General features: G+C 34.3%; 1 protein-coding gene across 5 annotated transcripts in view; it reads left to right on the top strand.

Annotated features, from left to right (window-relative positions):
- Positions 1 to 13,496, top strand: part of LOC117215754 (trace amine-associated receptor 9) — a 107,730-nt gene that overhangs the window by 54,969 nt on the left and 39,265 nt on the right. For 4 of the 5 annotated variants that reach the window (XM_033462218.1, XM_033462217.1, XM_033462219.1 and 1 more), the window contains 2 exons: positions 2,702 to 2,856; positions 3,172 to 3,319. In XM_033462218.1, the coding sequence (XP_033318109.1) occupies positions 2,702 to 2,856; positions 3,172 to 3,319 (303 nt within the window). The remainder of the gene's footprint in view (positions 1 to 2,701; positions 2,857 to 3,171; positions 3,320 to 13,496) is intronic. The other variant, XM_033462220.1, reaches the window with a different exon arrangement.

The raw sequence follows: 13,496 nt of genomic DNA, 5'->3' as shown, positions 1-13,496 counted from the left end.
GTAATGTTATTATAAATGCTTACCGGTAACTTCGTCTATTGTATTATGAATAGTTTATTTCTATTTTTTGTTTCATAACTTTGTTGTTACAACATCAGAGAGCAGAAAAATCAGGAGTCATTTTTGGATAAGACTGACTTCCTTAAGTAAATGTGCGATTAAAAACTTTTTACAGCGATAAATTAAACAAACAGTTCATTTGAATGATAATTTGAATAGAAGTTTATTTCGATGGCGGCTAATTTTAACTAATAGAAACTGTTTCATAGTTTCGCCGTAGTTAGAAGTACGTGTTAACATTTATTGGCAAAGTTCTTGGATCTGCAATCATAGCTAATTCGTAGAACTACATACATAGAAGTAAGTTTACTGCAAGATCAAGTTAGTAATAACATTGCAAACGAAGGAAGACGAAAATCTGTAGCGAACTACGAGTTTCTCTAATTGCTTTGTATTTCTTATACAAGAATTTGTTCAAAATTCCATATTGTTTAGCGTGTAGTTTTCAACGAATCATTAAATAATTTAAAACAACAAACTTTCACAAATGATATACATACAGAACTGATTTCGATCGAACCAAATATTGACCGTAAGCACATTAATGAATTTGTTCGATTAATGATATGTACATACCACACGAATTTTGGTATGCCATGAAATGTGTGTTCCACCTCCTTTCAAAACCGTGTACATCATTATTATTACACATTTAATACATTTCCCCGATACGAACCCTTTTTATACTCGATGCGTACAAAAGGATCTCTACATTTTGTAATTTGTGCAAATTGGTTTGAATTCGTCGATATTATAATAAACGATATATAAATAATTATACATTGAAAGTAATACATTTCTTTCAAAATTATTTTCGGTTATCGACTCTTTGACAACAAATATAAATGTAAAATAACAACATGAAAATGGGTTATTATTTTGTAGATTCAATGCGTTTGCAATTAGATTTATCGTAAGAAATAAATTTTTTGTCACCAGAATGATACCTAATTATTACACTTTGTAACTCTGAATTGTAAGCCTAGGGAATGATGATCTATCGCTTGGATTACTTTCGAAAATTAGTTTAAATGGAGTGGATATTAATAGGGCATTGCTACGTACTGTGGTTAATTTCTCGAGCAGTCGGTTCGAGTGCTTTTCTATGTTAGTTACTAATTCTCGACCATCGGTACCGCTACACGTTTGCTGAAAATATCGGCTTGCTTTTAGAGGGCAGTTTGTGACTATTCTAATAAAGACACGAGTTGCTACGGTCGAAAATTTTATACGTATAGCGTGTAGAAAGGAGAGGTAAAAAAATAAGTTCAAAGTGCATGGAATACCACTTCTTTCCTAAAAAGTTTAATTTAGAGAGAAAAGGAAATTCATATTGAAAAATTTGTCGCGTATATATGCATTATACTAATAAAATAAATAAAGACAGCGTAAATAAAATTAACAAAACTAAATATACTTTTTCACATTAGACAAATTGATTTGATTATATTCAATTTTTATTTCTTTCCTCTGCCAGGTTTCATAAATCTCGGAAAATCAAAATTGAAAAAAATTGTGGGGTACTTATGAATGTTCCCACTATGTTATAAAATCATTCAGTACGTCAAATGTTTGGAAGTTTTATTAGATAAGTTGAAAATAAAATTTGAAAGTTTGTCAGGGACTCAGATTGCCTATGGTGGGCTAAATATTGATTATCACTACTTGCTCCCTGTAACGGATAGCGTTGGTTTAAAATAATTTCTCGGTAACAATTTGAAGTACAATACTAGCAGTTACTCTTTTTCATTGTTTTAAGTATACATACATATTTTTAAGTGTACATGAAAATTATTTAACACTATGTGAAATAACAACTTACATCGTATTTCTTTTAAGAAAATTCGATTTTTGTAAACGCAGGGTAGAGCGTTTGTAAAAATAAATTGAAAATATACAATAAAATTGTTTTATTCCAATCGTCGTTAAATCGAATTTGGAAACTTGTCAAGTGCACACTTTTTAGGAATAATTCCAAACTGAATAGGCGGGAATAATCAGCAAACCACTATCCTACGTATGAAATTAAATAAATATATATATAAAGTAAAATTTTTTCGTCAAAACTCTGTCAATTTAACAACTGTTTCGTTAATTTAAAATTATATCCCGTCCGATTCGTTTCAGTTTTAACTCTTTCGCGGACAAAGAAATTCAATGGAAATGTGTCAACACAAACACGAGATAATTACGAAACTTCATCCACGTTATGAACAGGTCTTTTGAAAGTAATTTAGTTTTCGAAAAAGTAGAATTGAACATTAAGCAGGAATTACTTTGATACACGTGCATCTCGCGAATTTTCAAGTTCTGTGTGCATATTGTATTATTTATATACAGGGTGGTTAATATGAAGTGTTACAACTATTACTACTCATAAGTTACTGTATTATTATATTCAGAAAAATGTAATATTTTCTTCTTCATATTTACAGATAAAAGTTAATATAAATTACACATATTATATATTTTCTTCTACTACTCTAACTTTTCTTTCCGTATTTCAGCTAGACGCGCGAAACAAATCTTTCGCTGCATAAATTTATAATTGTTCAACCTATTAAACATAATCGCATGTATAATCACATATGATCAAAAAGAAAAAAAAAAAGAATGATTATTTTTTGTGTATGTGACGCAGTATTACATGCGGCAGGGTTGCGTGGCAGTGATGTCAACTACTTGGATAGCAAGCGTGGCGATTTTTGGTGCTCTCGTACTACCAAGAGGTGGTTATTACTTTAACGGCTCTGGTCTTCTTGCCTGCGACCCTTTCTTCGCCAGGGCTTCCCTTCGGTATTTTTTAAATTCATAATAATAATCATTAAAAATATTAGCTAACTTGACAATTGATTTATTGAGTACAGTGTTGTGTACTAAATTGTAAATATCGTTCTTGTACCATAAATTAAACAAGGTAAGGTAAGATTTCATCTATCTGTTATAATTTTTTCTCTCCTTTGGCTTCAATTTATTCGTGTTTCATTCGCCTTATCCATGTTTACTCGTGTCTTTATATCTATACCTCTTACTCTATTTATCCTTTCTCATTTTTGAAAAATTGCTTTGTATAAAGGAATGAAAATTTATTGCGTTCTTCCTTATTTTCAGGATTCTCGCGTGCTGTTGTTTTTATTTCCCTACAACGATGGTGCTGATGTACTGCTACGGTTCAGCCTTCCACGTTAACAAACTGCGCCTGAAAAGGGTGGTTTGCGTTAACACGCCGGAGGTCGTTAGTGGAGGCCATATGGAGAGGGTAAGTCAAGTTTGGTACTACTCGAACCTCCAATCAATAGGCTCAATTTAAAAAGAGCTCGGCTGACAACAAAACCGCGATAGCTCGCTTAACGATTCATCAAATTGCTTGATGCTCAATCAGACATAATACTTAATGAAATGGCTTTACAGCACAACCTAATCTCAATAATACTTACGAGAGAAAATAAAACTGGTCTCTCGGTAAATAACACTTGTCCCAAACGATTGCTGATCCAAATAGACAGTTAATTGAACATTCTTACCGTATAATGCATACGTAGGTCTGTGATGTAATATTCTTTTTGTATGTTGCAATATTTATTAGCTTCATTGATAAATGGAAACTACAAAAAAGTACGATGAATCATAGGCAAACAATTTTAAAATTCAGTAAAATCAATAGTTCTTTGATGACCGTTTCGCAATAACATGTAGAGATCTCATTAGGAATGTTTCAAATTCTAAAAGTACAATATACTCGTAGTGAATTTTTTAATATATTATAAAATGTTATTCTGTAATATATATAATTACATTAACGTATAAATATATAAATATCAGTTTCATAATATTGTTTTATACAATAATGTTTCATTTTTATTTGTATGCATATAAATATCTAGCATTTATTTGTGTTTGACTGGAACTACCAGGATAATTAGTACAAGGGATTTAGTTTAACTATGTATATACAGAAGAAATTCCAGTAAACCGGTACGTGCACCAGTATTTCCATAAGCACGTGTATAATCGTTATGGCATACTTAAGCGCATACTATTACATATTATTATTGTTATGCGAGCGATTCACACATCTATGCATAGAAGACGTAGCTTAATTTTGGCTGTTAACATTTTCTACGTTTTACATAATTTATTCTATTCTCTACATATTCTGAACTGTCAGAATGATCAATATGACAAGTTCGTAATTTTTCATAGAATTTTTGTAAACTTACAATGATGCTTTTTTAAAAATTCGAGTGTCTTTTTATAAAATATATGCATAAAAACTTATGTTTTACTTACATTTGCACTTTTACACGTTTCATGTATGTTTTATACAGCATTACAATTACAACCATAGCAGTCAAACATTGATGCAACGCTCTCCGCGATATAGTGAGATCGTAAAATCCGTTGGGTGTCAAAGTTACGTGTTCCAGCGTCTGGATGAACGAGTTGACAGAAACTTGAGAAGATAAGTGTTGGAAACTTCGGTCAGGGCTACATGATCTATACTTTTAGTTTCTGTTCAATTCCTATCACAAGGTAAAGATCGCTGCTAGCGGTTCTAGATGTCAGTAAATCAATCACTTCCGTTACTTCGTGCTTTAAACCTTAAAGCCTCGCTACGCCGTGGAGACTACTGTACGGTAAACAGCAGTTCTATTGTATAAATATCGAGTTTTCTCAAGTCGTGAGCAATTCCGACTATTCGATTGCTCTCAATTGAATCTTTCCTCTGTTAGAACAATCTGTTAATAACTAACGCGTGGATCGTCGATTTTCACGAGGCCGATTGTCCTGAGTGTTTTGTCCACGATTTGTATGTTTATAGCCAATACGTACAATGTCTATTATATGCGTTACGATATTAAATATAATGCGCATAAAATATGTACAGGGTGCAAGCTAACGTATGAGACGATTCCTTATAAAAAGATAAGAACAAAATATGGAATAAAATTGTTTCATTTTAGACTTGGTTTACGAGAAAATGAAGTTTGAAAATTTATCAACTATTCTGTTTTTAAACGTGAAATATGCTGACACCATTTGGCGGGATGAAAATGAAACAACCTGAAACATCATTGAAAGGTTCCTGCGTGCGCAAAGGGAAATTTTTTTACTATAATTTACTGATGATATTATAATGGAAAATATGAAAACTTCGAGATGTATAGACATATCAAGATATTCGTATCAAATTCCTCATATTTCCAGATTCTAATGTAATATATTATACTTTTAGTCAGAATTTTGTAGTTGCTTTATAAATTTCACGTTCTCGAAATTTTCGTAGAAATTTATTGTGCAGATGTAATGAGAAGAATGATACATTGTCGGATGTAGGCAATTATACGTATGTGTCAAATTTCTGTAACTACATAGCGAATATTATAAATGGTCATCAAGGGTAACAGTGAGAACATGCGATATTGTTCTTCCAGTAATGTGAAAAATAATTAGCATCGGTAGATGAGAGTTCGTAATCGACCGAAAATCCACGGGTCATTAGCTTCTTTCCTGCATACACTTTCAGAAACGTATTCACGAAGGCCCCGAGACATCGAAGTAAACTAGGCTAAGTGCGCGACACCGCTAGAGCTCGGAATTATTGGAAAACTAAAACGAATTCAGTTCAATGAGTCAGAATTTGTTCGTAATTTCAAACATTGCCCTTATCTATATGATAATATATCATTTTATAATTTAAAATCTGTATGATAGATGCTAGATCTGTATTCTAATTTTTCTCATTTACTTCATTGTTACATACATAATTAAAGTTATGTTAAATGGTTATGTTTAAGAATGTCATTATTTGGGTATCATTCAAATATTGTAGAGTTAAACGAAGCAAATAATTTCTCTATTAATTGTATTATCCGCTTGCAGTTGTTTCTGTTTGCTGTTCATCTGCATTATTACTTTGTAAAAATAACTTTATGCAGCAATTGTTTGAAATGTCGATCAGGAAACAGATAATGACAGTAGCCAATCCGATAACAACAAATATTGACAATAATCGATTGCGTGTTAATCTCTTAAGTTATTAGTTTACAACTAAATCGATCAATCATCAACTGTTGCTTCCTTTTTTCAAAAAATTATCACGCCCATCGTAATTCCTTCCGTAGCTTTTTGATTAATTTAATCGAAATCACTTATTGTACGTTAAACTAATTTAATACTGTGATTTATGTTGTTTTATAGTTAAGAAGTATATTCGAACATGTAAGAAAACAGAGTTTCTCTTTCAAACTCTAAATTATGTTAATATTTTAATCACAGAAGGCTTGTTTTACTTTCAAAGTAGTTCTTAATTGGTCTCTAAGCGTAGAATACACTAACTTTCCCATGAAACTTGGTGGAATTTTATTTTAATAAAAATACCCTTGTTATAGAATGTACGAAGACTTCTGTGGCTAATTATATACACTCACTGCTTCTCAACGTTGATATTCCGTTCTGGAGAATTCTGTTTTGTTTGTCTACGTTAATTCTTTGGTGACGACCAGAATTCGTAATTAATACTGGAAAAGAGTTACTCAGCTACGTTATATTGTATTTTAGAACCGTTAATGAATATCTCGGACTTGGTTAAATAAAACAAACACCTTGTCTTTAATAAGTCCTTCGACGCGTACATTAGATGTGCTAGTCGAGGAGTGTGTCTTTGAATATCGTTTGAGCATTAAAGACGCTAAAAGAAAGTCTATACATTTTCTATTTTCTAGTCAGATAGTTGAATTATTTTATGAATATATTTATTTTCTTTATTTTATAAATACAAAAAGAAGAAGAGCTTTTTAACAACTATCATAATTATCAATTCAAACGTAGTTGATATTAACAAAATTAGGACTAAAATTTTCGAAGCAATTTCCTTCAATCGTCATTTTGTTTTTGACTGCCTCTGTTCCTACGAAGCTCTTCAATTTTCATTTGAACGTTAGAATGTTTTTGACGACTGATAATCGGAATGTCTGAGCTTCCACCTTTGTTTGTCAAGGATATTGATTGATTGATATCGTGTCATATCTGCCTTCGATATTTCATTGACAGCGACACGAGCTTGTAAATGAATATTTTTTCGATCGTTGTCCAGCCAAGATAATTTTTAGCTTAGGTTATTTGAAATGTACGTGGTTAAATATAACAAATTTCGACTTTAATTAAAGGATAATGATCGGATTGTTTCATGCTTCACCAAAATGAGGATTCCGAAGGCATAAACTCTTTCGAGTTAGTTACATTACAGTGAATAATTCGCCTCAGTGTGAATCACGCTTCAACATTACAATTTACCATTGATTAGTCCCACGAACAAAATCTTTATCAAACGTTGACTTTCACTCTAATTTTATATATTTTGCTCGGAGAACCGCAATAGAGTATAATATACTACGTCATAAATTTTTATTTAATCATGTAATTTTTGCAAACTATCGCATCTGCGTTGTTGAACAGTTTTTAAAAGATATGAAATTTATCTTGCTTTAATCGTTCCAAAAAATTTCATTAAAGTGTAGATCACTGATGACCAACGTGTAGCAGCCGGTACATTAAAATTGCGCATATTCTTCAAATAGAAGAAACAGTATAGCTTTACACGAACTGTCGTTAAAATTTTTTTTTCAAAGGAAACTTCAAGGATTACCCGTACGGTTGGTTAATGGAATACGTTCCGAACAGCTTATTTATAAGAAAGTCTACCTCGTACTCTTCTTCCATCGTTCTGTCTTCCTCCCTTTTATGGCCCATAGCTTCAATGTAGGTCAATGGATGCGGGAATGTCTTCTAAAGGCGTTCTCGAGACCACGGTCGTGCCGATGTGTAAGATTCTGCATGGAAAAGGGAGCAAGCTTGCTGTGCGCGTGGTTACCTAAGAGGGATAAAAGAGAACGTTCGTTGTCGTTTCAATAGAAACTATTAAGCCGTGACATGCATATACTGTCGATTATCGTATAATTCGTCAGTGTTACATATATACACATTCGAACTCTTTATCATTCTTCATCTGTTTGTAATTATTCAATCTTGCACGTCATTAACGCAGTAGACTGTAGATAATCGCCGATTAATATATTACAATTTTTTAGTACATTATACGAGCTTCTGAGAAGTCAACCCGATCAAATTCCACTTCTTAGCAGTTTCATAGTTTCATTATATAAATTATATGTCCGATTCTCAAACACGAAATTATTTAAGATCATAAGTTTTGAAAAATGTTTGCCACACCATCGCTTGTCTCTGCTTTTCTATTTGTGTCTTGTGAATAACTTCGAACTGGCTCAACAAAATTCGACAAATCAGTTTTTATGTTTCACGTTGTTTGTGATAATTTATATTTATCGTTTTATCGCTATATTCTTTAACTGTTTTAATGAATTCTAAGGAATTGTTCAAATGACAGAGGCTTAAAGTAACGTGTATACGTTAGCGACAACGTACTTTCAAGGGTCATCGAAAGCACTTAACCCGACGATATTTCCTAGAATTTATACGTAGCAGAAGCTTATGTCGTGTGTGGCCGAGTATGCTTGCGAGAATGCGCAATCTGCATGCCCAAGAATGCTTACTGAATTGAAATTTTGTAGACACCTAACGCTGGGAGCTAGGATTTTTAGAAGATATACGATAGAATTTAGTGATAGCAAATAGCTGTGCTATTGGCTTAAAGAATAGCAACATCCTTTTTAGAGGATTCGCGACTTACTTTTCCTATCCAGTAAGAAGACTGTGAAAAACAACACAGCATTTATCTTAGAACTTCAGAACGAAATGTCTAAGTAAATTGGTCACCAGCTTTCATAGAAGAGTATCCAAAGAGAATATACTTATGAGTTAAATGGAATTTCTTACAGTATATAAACCAGTGAAGTACAGATCCACTCTACTTTGTTAAAAAATATTCGTATATTTCCAAATAAACCGATTAAAACATAAAAGCATATATCACACTTTGTATTTGCTCTTTTAATAAATTGCTGAATGTGAATTTTCAATGCTTTTAATGTTACAGAATTGGATATTTTCATTTATCGCTAACGCTTATAAAAACACCGGATAAATTATTATTCAAACGTATTATTATTTCATATACCTTGTTGAACAAATTGGAATATATAATGAAAATATTTGTATGTTTGCATTACCGTTACATCTGTAAAAAATACATTGATATTCAAATCTCTGCGCGCAACATATAAAAGAAAGTCATACACTCTATTAAGTTTTCCATTAAATGAAATAACCAATATTTATAAAAACATTGTATACATTTTCATTATTATCTGCTCAGATGTACATTTTATACATATCATCGAACGAATCGAAATCCACGATGAAAATATATGTATACTTCCGTCTGTAAAAAATACTTGAGCGTTGAAATCTCTGCAAGCAGCTATCTAGGAAAAATCATACAGTTCATTAAGAGTTTTTGCATCAAATAAAATAACTTGCGTATGAAATTATTTTTCATAGTTTTAATCATTATATATTTAAATCGCAACATATATATGTATATCTAAATCAATCATAATTGTTCGAAGAATAGATTTTGTATATTTTTTTCTTCGCTTCTAACGATCTAGCTATCAACTTCTTACTTTTATCTCATGCCTGGATGCCTGTTTGAAACGAGATCTAATCCGTCACCCGATTTAATCTTTCGATCTTTAAGAACCGAGAGATTAAGATATTCGTCGCGGTCAGTTAACGACTACTATCTCTCACGATCAGTTGCAACTTCTTTCTTATCACCTACACAATCTGAGTTCTCTTTTCGTTCTTGAGTTTCGCCCTTTTTTCGCTCTCGATGAATCGCCACTGGCGATCTGGATAGTTTCCAGAAGTTTTAAGATGTGCAAATTTTCACGACGTTATAAAACAACAGTTAGAAATGCTTTATTACAATCGCTGAGATAAGTACTGAAGTACCGAGAAATATTGGCGCAGACCAAATTTTCTCGTCAAATTCTGAGGAGATGCATTTTTTGAATTTGATTCTTTGCAAAATATGATTTTCGAGTTTCAAGCTTAAATATATCGTTATCGCGAAATAATTGCACAACGAAGTTAGATAATAGAAAACACACAACGCGTTGCTTTTATGGGAATATGCGATTTCTATTATCGTAAAATCGATACTAGAACCGATTCTAGCGCTGTTTTGTTTGCAGAAACGAAGATTTTCGCGTGTCATTGATTCCGCTTTGAATTTGGATTTGGGTTCGAGTCTAGAATTAGGTTAGCTTAGGTTAATGACGCGTCTAATAATCGTCTGTCAGCTGCACGTTTTCATGAGGAACAATGGGACAAAGAGACACTTGAAGTAATAAAAACTTTTTTCGGCGCATCAAACGACTGTAGGCTCAGCGTGAAAGTCACTTACCTTTTCGTGCGGACAATTGCCAGATAATGCAGCGAGATAAAGGTAAAAACTGCTTCTGCGTGTTCATGGCCTTATCCGAGAGCTGCTGTAATCGGAAAAAGCAATATCGTAGAAATGTGGAGGATACAGTAAAACTTGCAATGAGAATTGTTCCATCCTTTCAAAAACCTTCGTAGCAAGCATTAGAAAAATCCCCACATAGTCGTTGTTGTTTAGTGTTATTGTATATGTTTTGTAAATTACCACGCTTTTTTATTTATGAAAAGTGACTGGTTAATCAGTGACTACCTTTTACTGCCCATATTCTTACCAATTCTACCATATCTTTTCCTCTAATCTCGATGCTGTCTGTGGTTAGTCAAACAATAACATAGAAAATTAGAAGAATTATCAGATGGATAATTTCAGTTGAAATCTGAATCTGAGATGACCGAGCGAAATCTGATCTATAAAATCATTTACAGTACTTATCGAACCATTTATAACGATTAATATAGCAAGAAAACTGTATATTTATCAAATTATTGTCACTACAGATATTCTAATAACGATTGTTCGATACTTGAATTACGGAATGAATATAAATAATGAACTATAAGTAGATAATAATGTAGCAATTAATAACAAAACGAACCGTACGAAAAATGTTAAATATGAAACTTATAAATGAAATACTCTACTTTGTAGTTCAAAATTCATTCAAATATTCTACGGTTACAGAACAAGCGAAGAACACGGAACGTTCCGTTCAATTTCTTCCTCTTATTATTTCCGCTTTTCACCTCATCTTTCTCCCGCTTATTGTGAGATAACGAGCTGGAACGAGCCCGATGAGGAATCAAATGGAATCGAGTCCGTACATTCAATTCGTGGGCGTTCTGCAGGATAGATCGTCTTCTTCTCGTTTTTTTTCTTCCTTTTGTAACCCACCGCATCGTTTCTGCTCATTAGCGTAGGGCTGCCATTCTTCGGTTTTCATCTACCGCTATCTCGAGATGATAGAAATTTAAGAAACGCATCACTTTAGAAATGGTTTTCGATATAGCTTTAACTCTCCGTTGTTATGGATTATCATCGGCGGGGAAGGGCGAGATATCGAGGAAATACAAACTACAGATTTTTCACATTGTTAATTCGTTCAATTTAAAAAGTATGATTAATTATATTTCGAGCTTTTAAGTTCAAACGTGTGAAAGTTGCAAAACGATCCATGTTGAATGTTTGAATCGTAGTTTGATTCCCTTGGAGACGAAAGCGAAGAAACGGAAAATCGTTTTTACTCACGAGCAAGTCCCGCGCAGGATGAAGTTGTACATGCGAAATAGTGTGCGTATTTTCTGAAGTATATCGCAATTTGTCACTTTCACTTTGCAGATTGAGCATTTCTTTTAAAGTGTTCCTCATAGGAACGCGTAGAAAAGTGCGCTTGAAATTTTCAAATACCTCTACAATCTTTTCTTCTCACGGACATTTGTATATTTTACCTTACTTAAACTTTTATAACATTTTTATATCATTTGGGTAGGAACATTTTCGTTTCGTAACACGCATGAAATATTCACTGTTTATTTCTAAATGAACGTCATTATGCGTGCAATGAAACATTTACGAAATTGTAATAGACATTCAATGATTACGTAACGTTTTTGGTAATATATATGTAGTATCGTGGACGAAAGGCCTGGGCAATATCGGACGAACTATGAACAGTGTCGCGAGAGCCGAGGCGCCGTCGGGCCCATCAATGTGTCATCGGTCTTTTCAAGTGCATAGTTTCGTGGAAAAGACCTACGTGACCCTGGCCACGAGCGTCTGCAGAACACGTGTGCGGTGGGCCTAGGAAAAGGGCAATGGAATGCGACAACGGTCAGTCGAAAAGCAGAGCGCGAGTCGAGAACGAGAGTGCGAGTCGAGAAGCCGAGTGCGAGTCGAGCGGAGACGGAGGTTGCGAGTGGCGTTGCCGAGAGAGTGTGGATTGCGCTGTGTTCTGTACGTTTGGTATGAATAGTTCAAGTTAAGCCACAATCGTCTTATCTGTCTGATTAACATCTCTATTGTCCACTTTTGTAAACATATTACATCACGATATTACATATTTTTGGGGGCTCAGCCGGGATTGGACAAGACAGTAAACGAAACGGTTTAACAGAGCTATTCGAGTTAGTTGTGAATTTACCGGTACGCGGTGCGGTAAAAGACGATATCGTTGACTGTTTAAGTTTGTGCAGTGTGAAAAATGGCAAACGTCGAGGACGAACGATTGTCGGGTGAAGAGGGTTCGACGCTGGAGGAGCTGAGGAATAAGCTCGCGCGAATGAACCTCCCTATATCGGGTGCGAGGTCAGTGCTGATTGCAAGGCTGAATCGGGCGTGTAGGGCTGGACAATCGTATCGTAAGGGATCGACGGGCGGTGAAGAGCTAACCGGTCAACGAGATTTAGAAAATGTACAGAGAGCTGAGCGTGATTGCAACGAAGATGAGGATGTTGAGAAAATGAATACGAAGGAGTTGAAGGAGCGCCTCGCTAGTTTGGGTTTGAAAACGACGGGAAGAAAAGTAGAATTACGCGCACGGCTACGAGCGGCCATGGATGGTAACGACATATCGTCGGAAGAAGAAAGCGACGACGAAAGTGAGGATGAAGATGACAAGAAAAACGCAAGAGGATACAAGAGAGATACGCGAAGGGTGCATCAGGACCGTGACGAATGTTGTCGAAGGGCATGTGTTGGTTCGACACTGAGTTTTAGAGACGTCGAAGATGCATTAGAGTCGTTTAGTGGCAACAGAGGTGAAAATGTCGAACGATGGTTCGAGTCGTTCGAGGAAGTCGCTGATACGTGCATGTGGTCGGATGGGCAGAAGGCAGTCTACGCGAGGAAGCTGCTGAAGGGATCAGCGAAAATATTTGCGAGCTTCGAGTGTCACGCCAGGACTTGGCATGAGTTGAAGAGGGGGCTAGTGAAAGAATTTTCGAGGAAAGTCAACAGTAGGCAAGTTCATCAGAAACTTGAAGAAACAAAAAAGGAGAGTGATGAAGCATGT

Source organism: Bombus bifarius, unplaced genomic scaffold, assembly GCF_011952205.1.
Source record: "Bombus bifarius isolate JDL3187 unplaced genomic scaffold, Bbif_JDL3187 scf7180000009790, whole genome shotgun sequence".
Lineage (NCBI taxonomy): Eukaryota > Metazoa > Arthropoda > Insecta > Hymenoptera > Apidae > Bombus > Bombus bifarius.
The sequence above is the reverse complement of the archived record's forward strand: the minus strand, read 5'-3'. Positions and strand labels throughout refer to the sequence as shown.